General features: G+C 45.9%; 1 protein-coding gene across 2 annotated transcripts in view; it reads left to right on the top strand.

Moving 5' to 3' along the window:
• Nucleotides 1-10388: 10388 nt before the first annotated feature.
• The window catches only part of LOC121586689 (juxtaposed with another zinc finger protein 1), a 30015-nt gene continuing 14749 nt past the window's right edge, over nucleotides 10389-25654 (top strand). For both annotated transcript variants that reach the window (XR_006003956.2, XM_041903606.2), the window contains exon 1: nucleotides 10389-10652. Coding sequence is in view for 1 of the 2 variants with exons in the window: in XM_041903606.2 (XP_041759540.1) it covers nucleotides 10538-10652 (115 nt within the window). In the remaining variant the exon portion in view is untranslated. The remainder of the gene's footprint in view (nucleotides 10653-25654) is intronic.

Below are 25654 nucleotides of genomic sequence, written 5' to 3'. Positions count from 1 at the left end.
CTCCGCTATGCAATCCGGTTTCCGAGCTGGTCATGGGTAAACCTCAGCCACGCTCAAGGTCCTAAACGATATTATAACTGCGATTGATAATAGACAGTACTGTGCAGCCGTCTTCATCGACCTGGCCAAGGCTTTCGACTCTGTCAACCACCACATTCTTATTGGCAGACTAAATAGCCTTGGTTTCTCAAATGACTGCCTCGCCTGGTTCACCAACTACTTCTCAGATAGAGTTCAATGTGTCAAATCGGAGGGCCTGTTGTCTGGACCTATGGCAGTCTCTATGGGGGTGCCACAGGGTTCAATTCTTGGGCCGACTCTTTTCTCCGTGTATATCAATGATGTCGCTCTTGCTGCTGGTGACTCTCAGATCCACCTCTACGCAGACGACACCATTTTGTATACATCTGGCCCTTCATTGGACACTGTGTTAACAAACCTCCAAACGAGCTTCAATGCCATACAACACTCCTTCAGTAGCCTCCAACTGCTCTTAAACACTAGTAAAACTAAATGCATGCTCTTCAATTGAACGCTGCTGGCACCCGCCCACCCGACTAGAATCACTACTCTCGACGGGTCTGACCTAGAGTATGTGGACAACTACAAATACCTAGGTGTCTGGTTAGACTGTAAACTCTCCTTCCAGACTCACATTAAGCATCTCCAATCCAAAATTAAATCTAGAATCGGCTTCCAATTTCGCAATAAAGCCTCCTTCACTCATGCTGCCAAACATGCCCTCGTAAAACTGACTATCCTACCGATCCTTGACTTCGGCGATGTCATTTACAAAATAGCCTCCAACACTCTACTCAGCAAATTGGATGTAGTCTATCTGTCACGATCGTCGAAAGGATTGGACCAATGCGCAGCGTGGAATGCGAACATACTTTATTATTATATTCACCACACGAACAAAAACAACAAAACGATACGTGAAGTCCTTGGGTACATACACAAACCAACACGGAACAAGATCCCACAAAACACAAGTGCCAAACGGCTGCCTAAGTATGGTTCCCAATCAGAGACAACAAGCAACAGCTGATTCACGTTGCCTCTGATTGAGAACCACCCCGGCCAACATAGAAACACATGAACTAGAAACTGAAACAATGAACACAAAACATAGACTCTACACACCCTGGCTCAACATAAAAGAGTCCCTAGAGCCAGGGCGTGACACTATCACAGTGCTATCCGTTTTGTCACCAAAGCCCCATATACTACCCACCACTGTGACCTGTACGCTCTTGTTGGCTGGTCCTCACTACATATTCGTCGCCAAACCCACTGGCTCCAGGCCATCTATAAATCACAGCTAGGCAAATCCCTGCCTTATCTTAGCTCATTGGTCACCATAGCAACACCCACCCGTAGTCTGCGTTCCAGCAGGTATATCTCACTGGTCATCCCCAAAGCCAACACCTCCTTTGGCCGCCATTCCTTCCAGTTCTCTGCTGCCAATGATTGGAACGAACTGCAAATATCTCTGAAGCTGGAGACTCTTATCTCCCTCATTAACTTTAAGCATCAGTTGTCAGAGCAGCTTACCGATCACTGCACCTGTACACAGCCCATCTGAAATTAGCCCACCCAACTACCTCATCCCCATATTGTTATTTATTTTGCTCATTTGCACCCCAGTATCTCTATTTGCACATCATCTCTTGCACATCTATCATTCCAGTGTGAATACTAATTGTAATTATTTTGCACTATGGCCTATTTATTGCCTTACCTCCATAACTTGCTACATTTGCTCACACTGTATATATATTTTCTCTTGTATTTTTGACTTTATGTTTTGTTTACCCCATATGTAACTCTGTGTTGTTGTTTTTATCGCACTGCTTTGCTTTATCTTGGCCAGGTCACAGTTGTAAATGAGAACTTGTTCTCAACTGGCTTACCTGGTTAAATAAAGGTGAAATAAATAAATAAATAAAAATGCTGCAACTCCCGCACTGACTCATTTACATTTACGTCATTTAGCAGACGCTCTCGCGCCAGAGCGACTTACAAATTGGTGCATTCACCTTATAGCCAGTGGGATAACCACTTTACAATATGTTTTTTTTTTTTTTTTTGTCACGAGTTACAAAGCCAGAACCCAGAAGCAGACCAGGACAAGGTAAGTTGAAACGAAGGTGAGTGTTTATTTACAAATTCAAGAGTGATGCTGAATAATCCAGGGAACAGAGCGGGCGGGCGTTGATTAGTTGTTGGGGTGCAGTGGTTGATCCAATCATGGCTCGGCAGCCGCCGACCACCAGGCAGAGGTTGGATGAAGGTTCCGGACGAGTGACTGCAGATGGAACAAACGGAGGTAAGTAAACAACAAACCAACAAGGTGCAAAACAACAAAACTAACGCTAGAAGCTCTAAGACTGATACTCTGGTAAACCTACTGTTCATGGCTAACGATCCGGCAGGGAATGGATGTTAGGCCAGAGCCTAAGAAGGGTGATGATCAGGACCAGGTGTGCAGATTGCTGATGGGATGCAGGTGCGGAAATCAAGAGAGCTCCCCGGAGCGTTCCAGAACCCTCGGGAAACTGGAGCTCACGAGCAGAAAAACTAGTCCACAGACAGGACCCGACTCAGACTGCCGGGATCGTTACAGTACCCCCCCTCCGACGAACGCCACCGGGCGGACTCCCGGAGCGCCAGGATGGAGGCGGTAGAAGTCACGGATGAGGTCAGCATCTAGGATCTATCGCCGCGGAATCCAACTCCTCTCTTCAGGACCATACCCCTCCCAGTCCACGAGATACTGGAAACCCCGGCCCCGCCGTCTGGAATCCATGATGCGTCGCACCGTGTAGGCAGGACCACCTCCGATCATCCGAGGAGGAGGAGGAGGAGGCGGAGGAGGCAACAGAGGACTGAGGAAAACAGGCTTGAGGCAGGAGACATGAAAGGTGGGATGGACTCTGAGCGTCCTCGGGAGTTTGAGTCGAACTGCCACCCCGGATTGATCACCTTCTCCACCACAAACGGGCCAATGAACTTCGGTAACAACTTCCTAGACTCAGTCCGTAACGGAAGATCCCGTGTGGCCAACCAGACCCTATCTCCGATGGTATAGGTGGGAGCGGGGATCCGGCGACGATTCGCCTGGAGCTGATACCGGTCCGAAACTCTAAGGAGTGCCTTTCTGGCCCGATGCCAGGTCCGGTGGCAACGACGAATATGGGCCTGAACAGAAGGCACTGAGAGCTCCTTCTCCTGAGAAGGGAACAAGGGAGGTTGGTAGCCATACAGGCACTGGAAGGGAGACATCCCAGTGGCAGATGTAGGGAGAGTATTGTGGGCATACTCAACCCAAGGCAACTGAGAGACCCAGGAGGTGGGGTTGGAAGAGGCCAGGCAGCGTAGCGTGGATTCCATCTTCTGGTTGGCTCTCTCCGCCTGACCATTAGATTGGGGGTGAAAACCAGATGTGAGACTTACTGTAGCTCCAATGGCCAAACAGAAGGACTTCCAGACAGCAGAGGTAAACTGAGGACCCCGGTCGGAAACGATATCACTGGGCAAACCGTGGACCCTGAAAACCTCCCTAACCAGGATCTCGGACGTCTCCGAGGCAGAGGGAAGCTTGGCAATTGGCACAAAGTGGGCGAACTTGCTGAATCTGTCCACGATAGTCAGAACGACCGTGTTCCCTCAGAAGCGGGCAACCCAGTGACAAAGTCCAGGGGCCAGATGCGACCATGGTCGCCGGGAATAGGAAGGGGGTGAAGTAGTCCAGAGCTGGGCCGATTGGTACTCTTATTCTGCGCACACACTGGACAGGCAGCAACATAACCCCGAGTATCCTCGGCCATGGCAGGCCACCAAAAACGTCTGCGAAGAAACGCCATCGTCCGAGCCACGCCAGGGTGACAAGCCATCTTGCTGGCGTGGGACCATTTGAGGACCGCAGGACGAACCGACTCAGGCACAAACAACCGACCGGGTGGACCGTTACCGGGACCGGGCTGCGTCCGAAGGGCCGCCATCACCTCCTCCTCAATCTTCCACCTAACAGCTCCCACGACGCAGTTCCGGGGGAGAATTGTCTCGGTCTTGGACCCACTCTCCTCCGTCTTGGAGAACATCCGAGACAAGGCGTCCCGCCTTGCCGTTCTTAGATCCAGGTCGGAACGTCAGGGAAAAAATTGAATCGTCCGAAAAACAACGACCACCTGGCCTGACGGGAGTTGAGACGTCTAGCCGATTGCACGTAAGCAAGATTCTTGTGGTCAGTCCAGACAATAAACGGTTGCTCCGCCCCTCCAACCAGTGGCGCCACTCCTCCAAGGCAAGTTTCACCGCGAGAAGCTCCCGGTTACCCACATCGTAATTCCTCTCCGCAGGCGAAAGGCGACGAGATAGTAGGCGCAGGGATGGAGTTTACTGTCCGTGGAGCATCGCTGCGACAGGATGGCGCCAACTCCCACATCAGACGCGTCCCACTTCAACGACGAACTGACGGGCCGTGTCCGGTTGAGAGAGAATCGGTGCGTTGGTGAATCGCCCCTCTTCAAATCCAGAAACGCTCGATCCGCCTCCGGATTCCACTTGAAGCTCCTGATACTGGAAGTCAAGGCAGTTAACGGAGCGGCCACACGGCTGTAATCCCGGGATGAATCTGCGGTAGAAATTCGCAAACCCCAAAAATCTCTGGAGCTGCAATCTCGTACCGGGCTGGGCCCATTCCAGAACCGCTCTAACCTTCTCCTGGTCCATCCTAATCTCTCCCCTGGAGATGATGTACCCGAGAAAGGATGTCGTGTGGGCGTGAAACTCGCACTTCTCGGCCTTCACGAACAGGCGATTCTCCAACAATCGCTGCAGAACCTGCCGGACATGCTGGACGTGGTCGGGAAGGTTCCTTCGAGAAGATCAGAATGTCATCCAGATAAACAAACACAAAGAGACCGATCATATCTCTCAGGACGTCGTTCACCATACTCTGGAATACCGCTGGAGCATTGGTCAGTCCAAACGGCATCACCTGATACTCGGTGACCCATCGGTGTATTGAAACCCGTCAACCACTCGTCTCCCTCTCTGATCCGGACCATGTGATACGCATTGCGTAGGTCTAGTTTGGTGAACACCGTAGCACCCTGTAAGGAGTCGAAGGCAGAACTCATCAAGGGCAGGGGATACTTGTTCTTGACCGTGATGTCATTCAACCCCCCGATAATCAATACACGGTCGAAGAGAGCCATCCTTCTTACCCACAAAGAAGAATCCTGCCCCCCAGGGGTGATGAGCGAGGGACGAACGAGACCAGCAGCTAGGGACTCCTTGATGTAGGTCTCCAAAGCCTCACGTTCAGGGCGGGAGATACTGTATAACCTTCCCTTGGGGTAGACAGCTCCAGGGAACAGGTTGATGGCACAATCATATGGTCGGTGGGGAGGGAGTGACAGAGCCTTCTGCTTACTGAACACTTCCCCCAAATCGTGATATGTCTCGGGAACCAGGGACAAATCTGGGGGTTTAGCCTCAATCACCTGACTGGGAACCGAATGGGGACAGGCAGTCTTGAGACAGTTAGCATGACAATCAAGGCTCCAACTCGTTACCTTGCCCGTCACCCAATCGAACGTGGGATTGTGTTCCTTCAGCCAGGGGTATCCAAGGACCAGAGGAACATGGGAAGACGGCAGAATGAAGAATGAAATCATCTCCGAATGATTCCCCGACAACAGCATCTTAACCGGTTCAGTCCTCATCGTGATACGTGCCAGACTACTGCCGTTCAGAGTGGTCGCTTCAATGGCTTCCCGGCAATTGCTCCTTGGAAAGCCCCAGCTGTTCCACCAACTCGGCATCAAGAAAGCTTCCATCGGCACCTGAATCGATGAAAGCGTTAATCGCTAAGCTCTGATTCCTGTTCACAAGGGTAGCCGGGAAACGGGTCTGACAGAGGTATTGAGAGGTCGAAACTGGCTCGCTAAAAGTCCTCCCAACTTTAGCGAGCCGCGCAGTTTGACGACCGCCGGGAACAGGTGGCGAGGTAATGTCCCGAACCACCACAGTAGAGGCAACAGTTAGTCCCTACGTCTGAGTTGGCGTTCCTCCTTGGTTAACCCGTGCCGCCCTACTTGCATTGGTTCCGAATCGGGAGACAGGACCTCTCCACTAATCCTGTGTGGTGGACGATGATCGACGTATTCTGGTCCAATCCCGACCCGACTGGAACCTGAGAAGCTGATCGATTGGACGGACCCCATTGCTTCTCCCTCCTTCGCTCTCGGACTCGATTATCCACCCGAATAGACAAGGCTACCAAGCTGTCCAGGTCACTAGGCTCCGGATAGGGAGATCAACTCATCCTTGAGCTGCTCCGACAGACCCTGGTAAAAGGCCGCTTGCAGAGACTCCTCATTCCACCCACTCTCCACAGCCAACGTCTTGAACTCGATCACGAAGTCGGCCCACGCCTGCAGTTCCTTGGTGAAGCGAAAACAGGCGCCTAGCTGCGTCCCTCCCTCGGACGGAATGGTCGAAAAGCTTCCTCATCTCGGCCGTGAACCCCTGGTATGAAGCCATGCAGGGTCTTGTCGTTCCCAAACGGCTGAAGCCCACTCCAGCGCTCGACCACGCAGCAACTCAATCACAAAGGCTATCCTAGCCTTGTCTGTGGCATAAGAGTAGGGCTGTAGATCGAACACTAACCCACACTGCATAAGGAAAGAACGGCATCTTCCCAGCTCCCCTCATATTTATCCGGCGTCGGAACCTTGGGCTCACGGAAGGACACCGCTCCAGACGCGGCAGGCGAGATGGGTGAAACCGGTAGTGGATCCTCCACCGGAAACTTGCGCTGGTTCTGGACCTCCGTCAGACCGGTAGAAAGGTTCCGAACTGCCAACGCGATCTCCTGTAGCTCCGTGCTATGATGGCCCAACATCTTCTCCTGATGGGTAATGGCATGGCGAACAGAGTCCAGGTCCGCTGGGTTCATTACTGGCCGGATCGTTCTGTCACGAGTTACAAAGCCAGAACCCAGAAGCAGACCAGGACAAGGTAAGTTGAAACGAAGGTGAGTGTTTATTTACAAATTCAAGAGTGATGCTGAATAATCCAGGGAACAGAGCGGGCGGCGTTGATTAGTTGTTGGGGGTGCAGTGGTTGATCCAATCATGGCTCGGCAGCCGCCGACCACCAGGCAGAGGTTGGATGAAGGTTCCGGACGAGTGACTGCAGATGGAACAAAACGGAGGTAAGTAAACAACAAACCAACAAGGTGCAAAACAACAAAACTAACGCTAGAAGCTCTAAGACTGATACTCTGGTAAACCTACTGTTCATGGCTAACGATCCGGCAGGGAATGGATGTTAGGCCAGAGCCTAAGAAGGGTGATGATCAGGACCAGGTGTGCAGATTGCTGATGGGATGCAGGTGCGGAAATCAAGAGAGCTCCCCGGAGCGTTCCAGAACCCTCGGGAAACTGGAGCTCACGAGCAGAAAAACTAGTCCACAGACAGGACCCGACTCAGACTGCCGGGATCGTTAAATTTTTTCACTCATGCTGCCAAACATGCTTGGGAGAGGCGAAGGTCGAGAGCCATGCGTCCTCTGAAATACGGCCCTTGACACACTGCCCGCTTATCCCGGAAGCCAGCCGCACCAATGTGTCGGAGGAAACACCATACAACCGAAGTCAGCGTGCATGCGCCTGGCCCATCACAGGAGTCGCTAGTGCATGATGGGACAAGGACATCCCGGCCGGCCAAACCCTCCCCTAACCCGGACGACGCTGGGCCAATTGAGCGCCGCCTCATGGGATCGAACCTGGGTCTGTAGTGACTCCTCTAGCACTGCGATGCGGTGCCTTAGACCGCTGCGCCACTCGGGAGGCTCCCCTAAATGATAGATTTTGAGTGGATTTTCCCTTTAATATATTATAGGCCTATGTGTGTGTCATTACAGTTATACATTTAGTAATCAAGTAGGCCTAGTCTAGCCTGGCTGACAGGATCATAGAGATTCCTAATTCTATGGACAGGACTTTGAGTTAGGTGTCTGCCGGAATAGGCCTAGTCTCCTAGGCCTACAACACATTAATAACATCCAGCAACTAGGCTATGCATTCCTACCATGCATTATTGCATGACATTGGCCAGGGATCATCAACTGGATTCAGCCGCTGGCCGATTTTTTTATTGAGCGGATGGTCATGGGACCGGAACGTAATTACAAATAATTAGTAGACTACAAATTGACGCATATATATATTTGACTAAAACATAATAATTTCAAACCTTGCTTATATTTGAATATGATCACGTCTCTATTACGCGTGGGAATTCTTGGGAACAGATTTCCCAAGTTAAATTAACTTGGAGCTGATTTCCTGGTGTTTTTACCGTTTATATATATTATTATATTTTATTTTTTATTTTTTTGCTCAGAAAACGTATAAAACCACCGGCAGTTGGGGAACCCTGACATAGGCTACTGCATGCAATTGGTTAGTGGGTCAGCTCAACCTTGTGAATGCATTTTTGGAGAGGAATGCAAACGTCTGCCCCGGGGGCACATACACTACCGGTCAAAAGTTTTAGAACACCTACTCATTCAAGGGTTTTTCTATATTTTTACTATTTTCTACATTGTAGAATAATAGTGAAGACATCAAATCAATGAAATAACACATATGGAATCATGTAGTAACCAAAAAAGTGTTAAACAAATAAACATATATTTTATATTTGAGATTCTTCAAATAGCCAACCGTTGCCTTGATGACAGCTTTGCTCACTCTTGGCATTCTGTCAACCAGCTTCATGAGGTAGTCACCTGGAATGCATTTCAATTAACAGGTGTGCCTTCTTAAAAGTTAATTTGTGGAATTTCTTTCCTTCTTAATGCGTTTGAGCCAATCAGTTGTGTTGTGACAAGGTAGGGGGGGTATACAGAAGATAGCCTTATTTGGTAAAAGACTAAGTCCATATTATGGCAAGAACAGCTCAAATAAGCAAAGAGAAACGACAGTCCATCATTACTTTAAGACATGATGGTCAGTCAGTATGGAAAATGTCAAGAACTTTGAATGTTTCTTCAAGTGCAGTCGCAAAAACTTTCAAGCGCTATGATGAAACTGGCTCTCATGAGGACCACCACAGGAATGGAAGACCCAGAGTTACCTCTGCTGCAGAGGATAAGTTCATTAGAGTTACCAGCCTCAGAAATTGCAGCCTAAATAAATGCTTCACAGAGTTCAAGTCACAGACACATCTCAACATCAACTGTTCAGAGGAGACTGTGTGAATCAGGCCTTCATGGTCGAATTGCTGCAAAGAAACCAATACAAAAGGACACCAATAAGAAGAAGAGACTTTCTTGGGCCAAGAAACACGAGCAATGGACATTAGACCAGTGGAAATGTGTGCTTTGGTCTGGAGTCCAAATTGGAGATTTTTGGTTCCAACCGCAGTGTATTTGTGAAGCATGGAGGAGGAGGTGTTATGGTGTGGGTGTGCTTTGGTGGTGACACTGTCTGTGATATATTTAGAATTCAAGGCACACTTAACCAGCATGGCTATCCCAGCATTCTGCAGCGATACACCATCCCATCTGGTTTGGGCTTAGTGTGAATATTTACATTTTAGTCATTTAGCAGACGCTCTTATCCAGAGCAACTTACAGTTAGTGAGTGCATACATTTTCATACTATCATTTGTTTTTCAACAGGACAATGACCCAACACACCTCCAGGCTATTTTACCAAGAAGGAGAGTGATGGAGTGCTGCATCAGATGACCTGGCCTCCACAATCCCCTGACCTCAACCAAATTGAGATGGTTTGGGATGAGTCGGACCGCAGAGTGAAGGAAAAGCTCAGCTCAAAAGTGCTCAGCAAATGTGGGAACTCCTTCAAGACTGTTGGAAAAGCATTCCAGGTGAAGCTGGTTGAGAGAATGCCAAGAGTGTGCAAAGCTGTCATCAAGGCAAAGGGTGGCTATTTGAAGAATCTCAAATATAAAATATATTGTCACGATCGTCAGGGAGAGACCAATGCGCAGCGTTGAAGGTGAACATATTTAATATATTAATGATCACACGACCAAAACAACAGACGATAACGTGATGTCTCCGGTTTAACACAAACCAAATAAGAACAAGAACCTGGTCTGACAAACACTGCTCTAGCTCTGTCACCGTTCACCGCAGAAGTGCGACATCGGCGGATGCGGTGGATTGAGACGCATTCAATGCAAAAAACCCAGATATTGCTAGCTTAAATTGATAGATTTTTATGGGGATTTTTATATTATGCTAATTCGATTTCCGCTGGGGCGCGGACATCGACCTTATAAAGAAGAGACATTGTAAAAATAGGCGGGGTTTATGACTTTGTGGCTGTGGTAACTAGTTACAACCCCCAGCTGCGTCCACCGCTGTGGTGACTGTCCTGCCTGGCCGCCGGGTGTCTGCTACGCTGCTCCCCGCTCTGCCCTGCTCCTTCCCTGGACCCGAAGCCCGCCTCGGCTACCGAACTCCCAGTGAATGCACTAGCCAGCAACCATGACAGGCATCGCGGCCGCGTCTTTCTTCTCCAACTCCTGCAGGTTCGGGGGTTGCGGGCTCCAGTTCGAGTCTCTGGCCGAGCTCATCGTCCACATCGAGGACAATCACATCGGTGAGTCGGGGAGGGAGAGAGGTAGCATAGTTAGCTAGCTAGCCTAATGCTAGGCTAGAAGAACACGGTTCCATTGCATTCCGCTATGCCTGCCTGCTTGCTACCCTTTCCAACTCGGATTGCACCGTTCGCTGCAAATGCAGAATAAAAAATGAGAAACCAAACTTCCCCTCGGATTTAGCGGATGGCTTTAGTTTTGCATTATTATTATGCAGCAAGGGCGTAAGTTTAGCTATTTATATTAAACTAATAACGTTGTCATAGGTGGCTAGGCTAGCGTAGTGTAGCCAGGCAGAGGTTTTGCATTGGTCGCTGTGTTTACGTTTAGGCCCGTGTTACAATGCAGCGGAGCACCATTCGCTGATTGGGGATTATCTCTCGCCATTGTCACCCCAAGTGCTCAGCCGTTCTCACCCTGAAGATGCATTAGGATAATACTATGTGTACATTATAATTGATTTGACTCAGTCACAACTAGATGACAAAATACCGCTAGTTTAGTAGTAGACTTGTACCTATCAGGTAGCCTATGTTATGTTTGTAAATCAGAGTTGATCATAATATTTGGGTGTTGTCAGCTGAAATGTTTTGAATTTTGTGCCAGCAAAGTTGTTTCCCCGTTTTCTAGATAGATTGTTGCCAGTCTGCAGTCTCTCAAGTGCTTGATTTGCAACAATGTAACAATACATTGTTTCAACTTGTTGCAGATTACCACCAGATAGGCGATCATATAGATAGGCGCTCACCTCGACTAACCCGTGCCCGCACAAGCCTCCCTTTTTTTTTTTTTTACTTATCTATTTTTTACTTAACACTTTTTTTTCCTTAAAACTGCATTGTTGGTTAAGGGCTTGTAAGTAAGCATTTCACTGTAAGGTCTACACCTGTTGTATTCTGTGCATGTGGCAAATAACATTTGATTTGATCATTTGCTTGGCTGCAGGCGATATGCTACAGTTCAAACCTACAGCAATCATCAACCACATTTAGACTGCACTCATTTGATATAAAAATGGTTCTAAAACATATTCCTATGTATCACTATATCTTACAATGCAATATTTTCACCATAGGCTATTGCACATAGTTATCATAACTACGAGACCTTAGAGGTTTAATATGCTAGCAAAAAACATTTGTCTGAGTCACTCATCACAAAACAGCTGCAGCAATGAGCAAAATATTAGGTTATCTCGTAAGAATAGGCCTAATGGGATGATCAATGTTATCTATGCATGAAAGATCGGAATTTGGCCAGCCAGGTCAGACTATAACATGGCGATTTACTCCAAAACATCACAGGGTTCTCAGAAGAGGAAGCCAACAAATGTGTCCTTTTGGTTAGGTTGTCTCAGGAGCACAGAGGCCCCTAAATCAGATATCTTCTCTAATCTTGCCCATTAGATTTAAAAAAATTAGTCCTTTCATCATGTGAGGTAATCACATTTAAGGCTATGTATTTTGCTACATTAGTGCCAAGGGTATGTCCATCCCTTATGTCCATGTGTTTCTTACCAGTATGGACACTTGGAGGAGGCAGGCAAGGAATGCTCCACTGAGCTGGTCTCCATGGAGACAGGCTGTCACAGAGGGGGATGGGAGCATGCTATTGGCCAAGGGACAGCACACCTGCTGCCTCTCATACAAAGGAGGCTCCGCCCCAGCCAGCTGTGACCGTGATGTTGTTTAATTACAGGACATGGGTGCAGTGGGGGTTTTGGTGGAGGTGGAGCAGAATACCTATCATCACCATACATCATATACACACACATCAGCTGATGAAAGAAAGGGTTAGCTATCTATCTCAGAGTAGGTTAGCTGAGAGCAATATGATTATCTCAGGTAGGCTTAGAGCACTGAGCACTCATCCATATACTGTATACACACACACACACACACACACACACACACACACACACACACAGAGCATATGCTTGACTATCCTTGTGGGGACCTAAAATTGATTTCCATGCAAAATCCTATTTTCACTAACCCTAAACGTAACCCCTAACTCCTAACCCCTAAACCTAATTGTAACCCTAAACCTAACCCCAAAGCCTTTTCCTTGTTTTACTATCCTTGTGGGGACTTTTGGGGATTTCCGGTACCCACGAGGATAGTAGATCAAACACACACACACACGCACGTTTGGTATTACTATCCTTGTGGGGACTTTTGGGTATTTCCGGTACCCACGAGGATAGTAGATCAAACACACACACACGCACGTTTGGTATTACTATCCTTGTGGGGACCAAAAATGTATTTATATTCAAAATCCAATTTTCCCTAAACTTACCCTTAACCCCTAACCCTAAACCTACCCTTAACCCTTAACCCATAATCCTAAACCTACCCTTAACCCCTAATCCTAAACCTACCCTTAACCCCTAACCCTACCCTTAACCCCTAATCCTAACCTACCCTTAACCCCTAACCCTAAACCTACCCTTATCCCCTAACCCTAAACCTACCCTTAACCCCTAACCCTAACCCTAAATCTACCCTTAACCCCTAACCCTATTTCTAACCCTAATTCTATCCCCTAAGCCTAAAATAGCCTGTGTCCTCGTGGGGACCTGGGAAATGTCCTTGTTTTACTCTTCTTATGGGGATTCTGGTACCCACGAGGATAGAAATACAACTCCATCCCCCCTCCCCCACGCACTCACCATCTGGCTCCTGAGGCAGCTGAGCAGAACAGGGGTCACCAGTCTGATCAGTGGGGTCAATGAGTCAACCCTACAGCTGCATTGCTACAATGACTGAAACCATTAATAACACATAATCAGATCAATACTCTCATTAGATCTGTCTACCCAGCAAGGAGTGTGCGTGTTTGTTGTTTGTCTTTGGTTCCACTTCTGCTCTACCACTGCAGTATATTCGCCATACAATTGTTACCAAATCGATAATTACAATACAGAAGATTAGTATTTTCTGTACAGGTGAACAGACTAATTTGATTATTGAAATGCCTGGTTGTCCACCAGGACTCAGACATGTTTAGCTGCAGAAAGTGTGAACTCCATATTTAGAGATACAGCGCTGCCCTCTAGTGTCAGAGAATGTAATAGTATGCTGTTCATCATCCACTGGAACTCCAGTACTATTGATAGGGTTTATTCAGTGGCATCATGCTAGGTTTTGTTACAGAATTTTGAAAGGGAACTCTATCATGAATATTAAGGGGACCTCCTCTAAAGAAGACTTGATATCAAAGAGCCATCCCAACATAGACATGTAATATACTAAACAAAAATATAAACGCAGCATGCGACAATTTCAACGATTTTACTGAGTTACAGTTTATATAAGGAAATCAGTTAATTTAAATGAATTCATTAGGCCCTAATCTATAGATTTCACATGACTGGGCAGGGGCGCAGCCATGGGTGGGCCTGGGAGGGCATAGGCCCACCCATTTGGGAGCCAGGCCCACCCACTGGGGAGCCAGGCCCAGCCAATCAAAATGAGTTTTTCCCCACAGAAGGGCTTTATTACAGACAGAAATACTCCAGTTTTATCAGCTGTCCAGGTGGCTGATCTCAGACAATCCCGCAGGTGAAGAAGCCGGATGTGGAGGTCCTGGGCTGGCGTGGTTACATGTGGTCTGCGGTTGTGAGGCCAGTTGGACGTACTGCCAAATTCTCTAAAACGACGTTGGAGGCGGCTTATGGTAGAGAAATTAACATTAAATTCTCTGGCAACAGCTCTGGTGGACATTCCTGCAGTCAGCATGCCAATTGCACACAAACTTGAGACATCTGTGGCATTGTGTTGTGTGACAAAACTGCACATTTCGTGGCCATTTATTGTCCCCAGCACAAGGTCCACCTGTGTAATGATCATGCTGTTTAATCAGCTTCTTGATATGCCACACCTGTCAGGTGGATGTATTATCTTGGCAAAGGAGAAATGCTCACTAACAGGGATGTAAACAAATGTGTGCAAAAACATTGAGAGAAATAAGCTGTTTGTGCATATGGACAATTTCTGGGATCTTTTATTTCAGCTCATGAAACATGGGACCTACACTTTACGTTTATATTTTTGTTCAGTGTGTGTATATAGGACAAATGATCATCTAAAGATGTTCAATGGCCCTTCAAGACTGTGTACGTTTGTGTGTGTGTTTCTGAGGTACAGGTTTGTCCTGTATGTAGGTTACATGTATGATCATGACTTTAAGTTAGATATAGGTCTGTCCCTCTGTGTGTGTGTGGGTGAAGTCAGAGAAGAGGAATGTAGTGATGTCATACTTGGCTAGCTGTGTGCCAGACTGCCAGTGTTCTGTTGTCTTTACCTGAACAAGTGTATACCTGCCTTTCACCAGAACCCACCTCTTCCCCTGTCCTACCTAGAGAGAGGGGGGGGGGGGAGAAAGAGGAGTGGAAGAGGGTGAAGGAGAGCGAGATAGAGGCAGAGACGCCACTCACAGTGCTTCCCAAATTGGAAAATGTTGCTAGTACAACTTGTCTCAGTTACTCATGTATCCTGTTAGCTGTCAAATGTAACCTAGAGCTAAGGTTGTTGTTGTATATGAGTCTGCTAATATAATGTAATGATAATACAGGCACTGTGTATCCGTCTGTGACCAGAAGGTGTCAGTGTAGCACTGTGTTTTTTCACTGTTCTGTTGAGTGCTTACTATTGCTTACTGACTACTGTACCATTGCTGTTCCAACTTTGGAGTGTATCTCTGTAGTTGAAGGAGGCATCCTTTCCTGTGTTATTAGTTTGTCTCAACTCAATTTTTGGAGTAGGCCTATGTGCTTTTTCTTGTGTGATTACGTTATGTGTGTAGGATGTGAAAGCAGTGATTCCACGACAACATATCTTACTAACCCAGTCATGTCAGATCAGTGATTTAATCCAGGACATGAAGGGTGGAAGGTAGGGTACACTGTATAAGTATTTGAACAGGGTTTATGTTTGTGTTTGTTGTTGATGCCTGGTGTGTTGGTTTCCATTTCCTCTCTCCCCCCTGACCTCAATGCTGAGGTGTGACACGGAAGGTGTGTGTGTGTGTGTGTGTGTGTGTGTGTGTGTGTGTGTGTGTGTGTGTGTGCTCCAAATGACCTGTCTGGGCGTAACGAGGCAATTAGTGTGTCCCAGAATGGAAAATACACCACCCCAACACACGCACACCCTCAGAAGTCGTAGGGCCTGAAAGCCCCACCATGCACTGGGAAGTCTAATTACAGAGGGGTGTACCCTCCCCTTCTTTCCCCACTCTCCTCCCTTTTCTCTCTTCCCTCTCTCTCTCCATCCGGTGCCTGCTGCTTCAGAAACACATTAAAACACACTCTGGCTTAATTAGCAGTCTGGAAAACAAGACCTGCATTCTTGGCCTGCTGTGACACACAGTTTTGTATTGCTATCCTTGTGGGGACCAAATAATTGATTCCCATACAAAATCCTATTTTCCCTAAATATAACCTTAACCCTAAACCTAACCTAAACCCCTAACCCTAAAACTATACCTAACCTAAAGCTAACCGTAACCCCTAACCTTAATTCTAACCCTAAAACTAACCCCTAAGCCTAAAATAGCATTTTTCCTTGTGGGGACCGGCAAAATGTCCCCACTTGTCAGAATCTTCCTTGTTTTACTATCCATTTGAGGACTTCTGGTAGCCACAAGGATAGTTAAACAAAAACACACGCTCACACAGGTGGGTCCTTATCTTTGACCAGTAGGAGGCAGTAGTAGACTGTTGGTCAGAAAAGTGACGTTGTGTTGAAGTGAGTAGAGTGCTGTTTGATGGGTAGCTGATTTAAAGACAGGAATGCTAATTTGGACTATATTTATGACTCCCTTGTGCCCCCAACTTACACTCTTATACACTGGTACACACATACCCATGTAGACCCATGCCACACACTCACACACACACTGTCTTTAGGAGAGAACTGGACTAGTGTGACAGCTGTGACACAAATGCTCAGTCATGATAGAACTGTGTAGTGTGTGTGTGTTCGCGTTCGCCCTATGTGTGTGCCTCTTCTTGTTACAGTGGCGGTATCAGCAGTGTACTTGCTTCCTGTCCTGCTAGGTGAACGGAAGCCATAAAGTTGAGGAACATTTATTGCTCTCCCTCTCTCTGCACCTGGTTTACTTAATTCTCTCCCTAGCAAGGCCACAGCAAGGCTCAAAGGAAAATAAGCTATTGGTTAGCATTGTTGTATGCTAGCTACTGAACCAGTGATTCAAAATTCTAAAGGCACTTGCACATCTGAGCTATCTTTGTTGCAGGTGCATGGTAACAATTGAATAAGATGAGAAAAAAGAAGAAACCCGCACACTGCTCTTGATAGTGTCACTGCTCTTTAATAAGCTCTGACGAAGGCCTTGAGGCCGATACGTAAAGCTTAATAAAGAGCAGTGATACTAGCAAGAGCAGTGTACAGGTTTCTTCTTTTTTCTCAGCTACTAAATCAGTACCTGGGCTTGAGGAGACGATGAAGATGACATGATCTCCTCTGACGCTCAGGATCCTTAAATTAAAAGTCCGATTAACCAGCTCTGCAAACGTTATAATGTCAAAATACGTTCGGTACTCGCCAAAATATAGTTTCGCAGAGCAACTGTACAATTTAAAGGTAAAATAAACTGCAATTCAAACAGTCAGCAATAATCTAACGAATTCAGGGCTTGTGAAGTTATACCTAGGCTAAATAAAAGCCTTCCACAACCATAAGACACACTAATATTTAAATGATTTGATCTAAATAGTTTAGCATGCTTTTTTTGTTTGTTGCAATAATCACTGATCTGGCTTTCAAGTCTGTCTATAAAAATGCAGTAGTGGTGCATGGGTAAAATCACTGAGGAAGCCAAGCCAGTTAAAAAGCCATATACAACCTATGTTGTGATAATTGCGTTGTTTGCTCTATAACCCATTCGTTCATACGCCACAGTGATATACAATAAGGCCGTGACAGCAAAAAGACAACAGTCACAAAGCGGTGGAATAAATTCAACTACACATATATTTGTTTAATCACAAAACCGGAGAGCTACGTTTACATTTTTAGTAATTTAGCAGACACTCTTATCCAGAGCGACTTACAGTTTTAGTGAGTGCATACATTTTTCATACTGGCCCCCCTTGGGAATCGAACCCACAATCCTGGCGTTGCAAGCGCCATGCTCTACCAACTGAGCTACATCTGTCCGGCGACGTCCACAAAGCAAATATTTCATACATACCGTTATATCACCTGCAACATGGTCCAGCAAGTTAATGTTTTCGACAGTTTACTAAACAACTACTGATTTAGAACCACAGAGTTACCGCAAGTCAGCACAAAGACAACAGGAGCACTGCCTCCGCTATTGCAGCACCATTTCAACTTAAACATTTAAACATAATCAAATCAACAAGGCTGTATATGGTTAGTTTAATACACTGAAAATAAACTTAAAGATACCAAAAACAATTTAGTCCAATCAATGTTGCTAAATGTGGCTGTCCATGGTAGGCTACTGATTTGTGTGTGTGTAAAACAAAACATGTTGACTCACCCTACTTGTAGACTAGTTGAACGCCAATGCCATCTTCTTCTCTTTCATGTTAGCAAAACGTTCTATGGCTCTGTCATACGGTACACTTAGTTTTTGTTGTCATAGGCTACCTAGCTAAAATGCTTGCTAGCCTGACTTCTTCGCATGGGCAACAATTACATTTGACATTTTAGTCATTTAGCAGACGCTCTTATCCAGAGCGACTTACAGTTAGTGAATACATTTATTTATTTATTTTTTTATACTGGCCCCCCGTTGCAAACGCCATGCTCTATCAACTGAGCTACATCCCTGCCGGCCATTCCCTCCCCTACCCTGGACGACTTGTGCGCCGCCCATGAGTCTCCCGGTCGCGGCCGGCTGCGACAGAGCCTGGATTCGAACCAGGATCTCTAGTGGCACAGTTAGCACTGCGATGCAGTTCCTTAGACCACTGCGCCACTCAGGGGACTTGAACCACTAAGTTAGCTAGCTAGCCTACATCTAGGCTACATATTGAACTTCAATCGTCTCAGGCCAGTGGCACAACATATTAATTTATGGTTAGATTAGAATTGCCGTCATAATCATTGGCCTGTACAGATAATGAAGTCAAAACCACAAGTCCAAATCCCCATCTCCATCCATTACTTAGGAAAGGGACGATTTAGCAAGCTAGCTACTGCAGGACATCAACACAAGCAGACCACAAATTGACAAGTTTTTCTGAAAATGAGGTTTTGCAAAGGAAGTGATTTGATTGGTCTGTAGCCAAATCCAAACTTGCCTCCCTTGGGGGCGTTTTGCTGCACCATGACAACCTACAGTTGAGCTCAGCTCAATGCTGATTGGCTAATTCTTTTATAGTTTTTTTTTATCAAGGGAGGCCAATGAGAACGAGTTGCCAATTCCGTATATAATTGTGTTTTATGCTTATTGCACATTTATAAAACACAGTCTTTGGCTAAAATGCTGCTAGCGGTACGTGATACACCAATGCCGCGCACGACAAACTGAGCATTCATTTTCCAGATTCAATGTTTGTTGATACTCTCGTTTTAGTAGTGTCTGCTCTGCATGCAATTTGAGTAGTTGAGACGTAAAAAGGGTATCGTTAGAAAAGTGAACTTCTCTATTACAGTAAAATAATGTTTCAATGTGTTTTGGTGTCCATATGACCGATTCTGTTGGACCAAACCTCAAATGCAAATAGCGAGTTGAAACCACTTGTCAGAGAGGAAGATGTGATCTCTGAACTTTGTTGGCATGAGAGACAGGGGGAGGGGCTCGGTGTGTGTGTAAACCATAGAGGAAGAGGCGAAGCAACCTCTCGCTAAAATCTATTTTGGACCTAATCTTGTCGCCTGCCTTCCCGCCTTTGAGACAACAAATCCCATTGTTAGGGCGGAGACGTGCATCTCGTCATTATACAGTGCATTCGGAAAGTATTCAGACCCCTTTACCTTTTCCACATTTTGTTACGTTACAGCCTTATTCTAAAATGGATTAAATGGTGTTTTCCCCCCTCATTAATCTACACATAATACCCCATAATGACAAAGCAAAAACTGGTTTTTAGAAATTTTTGGAAATTTATTAAAAAAACTAAAAGAAAACCTAAATATTACATTTACATAAGTATTAAGACCCTTTACTCAGTACTTTGTTGAAACACCTTTGGCTGCAATTACAGCCTCGAGTCTTCTTGAGTATGATGCTACAAGCTTGGCACACCTATATTTGGGAAGTTTCTCCCATTCTTCTCTGCAGATCCTCTCAAGCTCTGTCAGGGAGCGTCGCTGCACAGCTATTTTCAGGTCTCTCCAGAGATGTTCGATTGGGTTTGTATTTGTATTTATTATGGATCCCCATTAGCTGTTGCTGCCAAGGCAGCAGCTACTCTTCCTGGGGTCCAGCAAAATTAAGGCAGTTATACATTTAAAAAAACATTACAATACATTCATAACAGATTTCACAGCACACTAAGTGTGTGCCCTCAGGCCCCTACTCCACTACCACATATCTGCAACACGAAATCCATGTGTACTTGTGTGTATAGTGCGTATATTATCATGTGTGTGTATGCATGTGTCTGTGCCTATGTTTGTGTTGCTTCACAGTCCCCGCTGTTCCATAAGGTGTATTTTTATCTGTTTTTAAAATCTGATTCTACTGCTTGCATCAGTTACCGTGTAGCTCAGTTGGTAGAGCATGGTGCTTGCAACGCCAGGGTTGTGGGTTCGATTCCCACGGGGGCCAGTATGAAAAAAAAAAAATGTATGCACTCACAAACTGTAAGTCGCTCTGGATAAGAGCGTCTGCTAAAATGACTAAAAAAATTAATAAATGTGGAATAGAGTTCCATGTAGTCATGGCTCTATGTAGTACTGTGCGACTCCCATAGTCTGTCCTGGACTTGGGGACTGTGAAGAGACCTCTGGTGGCATGTCTTATGGGTGTCTGAGCTGTGTGCCAGTTGTTCAAATAGACAGCTCGGTGCTTTCAACATGTCAACACCTGTCACAAACACAAGCAGTGGCTTTGAGCCAGGAGGGATTGACATGCATATTATTAATGTTTGCTCTCTGTGTACATCCAAGGGCCAGCCGTGCTGCCCTGTTTTGAGCCAATTGCAATTTTCCTAAGTCCCTCTTTGTGGCACCTGACCACACGACTGAACAGTAGTCCAGGTGCGATAAAACTAGAGCCTGTAGGACCTGCCTTGTTGATAGTGCTGTTAAGAAGGTAGAGCAGCGCTTTATTATGGACAGACTTCTCCCCATCTTAGCTACTGTTGTATCAATATGTTTTGACCATGACAGTTTACAATCCAGGTTACTCCAAGCAGTTTACTCACCTCAACTTGCTCAATCTCCACATTATTTATTACATTTAATTGAGGTTTGGAGTTTAGTGAATGATTTGTTCCAAATACAATGCTTTTAGTTTTAGAAATATTTAGGACTAACTTATTCCTTGACACCCACTCTGAAACTAACTGCAACTCTTTGTTACGTGTTCCAGTCATTTCAGTCGCTGTAGTAGCTGACATGTATAGTGTTGAGTCATCCGCATACATAGACACTCTGGCTTTACTCAAAGCCAGTGGCATGTCATTGGTAATGATTGGAGAGGCTTCAAGTCCGGGCTCTGGCTGGGCCACTCAAGGACATTCCGAGACTTGTCCCAAAGCCACTCCTGCATTGTATTGGCTGTGTGCTTAAGGTCGTTGTCCTGTTGGAAGGTGAACCTTTGCCCCAGTCTGAGGTCCTGAGCGCTCTGGAGCAGGTTTTCATCAAGGATCTCTCTACTTTGCTCCGTTCATCTTTCCCTCGATCCTGACTAGGGAAGGCTTATAGGGAAGGACATTCAACAAGCACAGCACTGAAACAAATGACTGATGATTGGCTGAGATAAATTGATGATAAAAAGATTGTGGGGGCTGTTTTGTTAAACTTCAGTGCAGCTTTTGACATCTATCATAGTCTGTTGCTGGAAAAAAGTATGAGTTATGGCTTTACACCCCCTGCTATATTGTGGATAAAGAGTTACCTGTCTAAAAGAACACAGAGGGTGTTCTTTAATGGAAGCCTCTCCGGCAAAATCCAGGTCAGGATTCAGAATCAGGAATTCCCCAGGTCAGTTCAGAATCAGGAATTCCCCAGGTCAGCTGTCTAGGCCCCTATACTTTTTTCAATATTTACTAACGACATTGAGTAAAGCCAGTGTGTCTATGTATGCGGATGACTCAACACTATACACGTCAGCTACCACAGCGACTGAAATGACAGCAACACTTAACAAAGAGCTGCAGTTAGTTTCAGAATGGGTGGCAAGGAATAAGTTAGTCCTAAATATTGCAAAAACTAAAAGCATTGTATTTGGGACAAATCATTTACTAAACCCTAAACCTTGTAATGAATCATGTGGAAATTGAGCAAGTTGAGGAGACTAAATTGCTTGGAGTAACCCTGGATTGTAAACTGTCATGGTCAAAACATATTGAGACAACAGTAGCTAGGATGGGGAGAAGTCTGTGTATAATAAAGCGCTGCTCTGCATTCCTAACAGCACTATCAACAAGGCAGGTCCTACAGGCCCTAGTTTTGTTGCACCTGGACTACTGTTCAGTCGTGTGGTCAGGTGCCACAAAGAGGAAAATTGCAATTGGCTCAGAACAGGGCAGTACAGCTGGCCCTTGGATGTACACAGAGAGCTAACATTAATAATATGCATGTCAATCTTTCCTGGCTCAAAGTGGAGGAGAGATTTACTTCGTCACTACTTGTACTTGTGAGAGGTATTGACATGTTGAATGCACCGAGCTGTCTGTTTGAACTAATGGCACACAGCTCGGACACCCATGCATACCCCACAAGACATGCCACCAGAGGTCTCTTCATAGTCCCCAAGTCAAGAACAGACTATGGGAGGCGCACAGTACTACATAGAGCCATGACTACATGGAACTCTATTCCACATCAAGTAACTCATGCCAGCAGTAAAATATACAAATACACCTTATGGAACAGCGGGGACTGTGAAGCAACACAAACATGGACACATGCATACAAACACAAGATAACATACGCACTATACACACATGTACACATGGATTTTGTGTTATAGATATGCGGTAGTAGAGTAGAGACCAGCACACACTTAATATGTTGTGAATGTATTGTAATGTTTTAAAAATGTATAACTGCCTTCATTTTGCTGGACCCCAGGAAGGCAGCAGCTAATGGGGATCCATAATAAATACAAATACTAGTCTCCCAGTCTAAGCCGCTGAAAAACATCCCCACAGCATGATGCTGCCACCACTATGCTTCAGCGTATGGATGGTGCCAGGTTTCCTCCAGACGTGATGCTTGGCGCTCAGAGGAGCGAAGGAGACGAGACCAAAAATACAACATGAGAACAAGCGGACATTAACACTAATAAAAACGAAAAATAACAATACCTCTATTCTTGGGATACAGGCATTTGGAATATTGTGTAAAAACATGAATTTGAATTAATCAAATTAATTTGATACATCGCCCAGCCCTACTTGACATTCTGTTGTATGCTAGCTAGGTCGAAACACTGCATTCTGTTAATTAATAAAGCCCTTTAACAAAAACTCCTGCATTACCTAACATTGTTACTAACATTTAGAAGCACGAGATGCCATACCCGGTTACAAGGATGGCGAATTCTTGAAATTCCGTCTGTCACTAAAAGATTTAGGGAAAAAACTGCTTTTAGTTCCTTGTTACATAAGTGAGGTGCGATCTTCAGAATACCTTACAGGCAATTCAGAATGTTGGTTGAGGACCTCTACTGAGGAATGTGGTTGTTTTGCATGATTTGTATTTTGTAGGGTTATCCCAGTATTTGTCTTTTCTTGGTGTATTTCCTATGCTCCTACGCTGCCGTGATTGTGTAATTGTTGTGTAATTGTGAAATGCAGGGCTCCCTTGTAAAAGAGACCTCGGTCTCAATGGGACTCTGCTAAAATAAAGGCATATTAAAATGGACATGCTAACCATATTTAATCATAATGCAATATGCTGTATGGTTAGCATGTGGTTTGTTTTGGGGAGCTTGACATTCTGTTGTATGCTAGCTAAAGGCACTGCTACAGCACTGTTCTCTTTCTCACACCGGTAGGATTGTCAAACGTTTGCCTGCCGACAGTACATTGACTGCCAACAATCTGTTCAGAGGTGCTAAGGACTGCCGGCAGTCAATCTCTTTTGTGTTCACACAGCAAAGACCTTGAAGTCGTCAGCCACTCAGCCCTGTTAAAATACTCCAAACCAGAAGGTGGCAGTAGCATTGTTTGGCAATGCATGTCCTTGTGTGTTGCTTTACGGTCTAGTCAATGTTAGCTAGCCAACTGCGCTAATGTTGCTATTGTTGTAGAAAGCCAATGTTGATACTAGCCAGATAGCCACAGCTAGATAACTAGCTAGCCCATTATCACATACAGCCCATAGATTTTTAGCAAGCTGGCTAACGTTAGCTAAATTGTTAGCATGATTCGCTAGCTGTTGTGCTAGCTAGGTAAAGTAAAGACACTGCTTTGACTCTCGGCAGCCAGCTACAGGCAGTTACTTCATGGAAACGAATCCATTGTGATTTAATTATGTTACTAGCTACAGTGGCCGCTTTATTGTTTGCAGCGATATTGTTTTAGTTAGAACAATTCTGATGAAAAGGGTGGCCTCTTTTTTTTTTTTTGGGTCACTCCTCTCGGCTCCCCCACGTGGAGGTTCGTATTCTCTGATTGGCTCAAAGTCAAGTTGTCAGCCACTGCCGACATTGCAATTCTACAAGTAGAAATGGCAGTTTCATCGGTACGCAGCAGGTACGTCTTTTGTTCTAGAAATAGAAGGAATGGCCTCCTCCTGTGATAAGTACCTATTGTCAGTCTATCGGCACTCAGTTTATCAGTGTTTTTCATGCTTTACTCTCTCTCTCTTCACCCACCTATGTCCTCTGCTCCTCTCTCTCTCTCTCTCTCTCTCTCTCTCTCTCTCTCTCACCCACCTATGTCCTCTGCTCCTCTCTCTCTCTCTCTCTCTCTCTCTCTCCACCCACCTATGTCCTCTGCTCCTCTCTCCCTCTCTCTCTCTCTCCACCCACCTATGTCCTCTGCTCCTCTCTCTCTCTCTCTCTCTCTCTCCACCCACCTATGTCCTCTGCTCCTCTCTCTCTCTCCACCCACCTATGTCCTCTGCTCCTCTCTCTCTCTCTCTCTCCACCCACCTATGTCCTCTGCTCCTCTCTCTCTCTCTCTCTCTCTTCACCCACCTATGTCCTCTGCTCCTCTCTCTCTCTTCACCCACCTATGTCCTCTGCTCCTCTCTCTCTCTCTCTCTCCACCCACCTATGTCCTCTGCTTCTCTCTCTCTCTCTTCACCCACCTATGTCCTCTGCTCCTCTCTCTCTCTCTCTCTCTCTTCACCCACCTATGTCCTCTGCTCCTCTCTCTCTCTCTCTCTCTCTCTCTCTACCCACCCACCTATGTCCTCTGCTCCTCTCTCTCTCTCTCTCTCTCTCTCTCTCTCTCTCTCTCCACCCACCTATGTCCTCTGCTCCTTTCTCTCTCTCTTTCACCCACCTATGTCCTCTGCTCCCCTCTCTCTCTCTCTCTCTCTCTCTCTCTTTCACCCACCTATGTCCTCTGCTCCTCTCTCTCTCTCTCTTTCACCCATCTATGTCCTCTGCTCCTCTCGCTCTCTCTTCACCCACCTATGTCCTCTGCTCCTCTCTCAAATCAAATCAAATCAAATTTTATTGGCCACATGCGCCGAATACAACAGGTGCAGACATTACAGTGAAATGCTTACTTACAGCCCTTAACCAACAGTGCATTTATTTTTAACAAAAAAGTAAAAATAGAACAACAACAAAAAAAGTGTTGAGAAAAAAAGAGCAGAAGTAAAATAAAATAACAGTAGGGAGGCTATATATACAGGGGGGTACCGGTGCAGAGTCA

This window comes from Coregonus clupeaformis, chromosome 17 (genome assembly GCF_020615455.1).
Source record: "Coregonus clupeaformis isolate EN_2021a chromosome 17, ASM2061545v1, whole genome shotgun sequence".
Taxonomy (NCBI): domain Eukaryota; kingdom Metazoa; phylum Chordata; class Actinopteri; order Salmoniformes; family Salmonidae; genus Coregonus; species Coregonus clupeaformis.
Note: the sequence above shows the minus strand (reverse complement) of the source record. Positions and strands in the feature narration are given on the sequence as shown.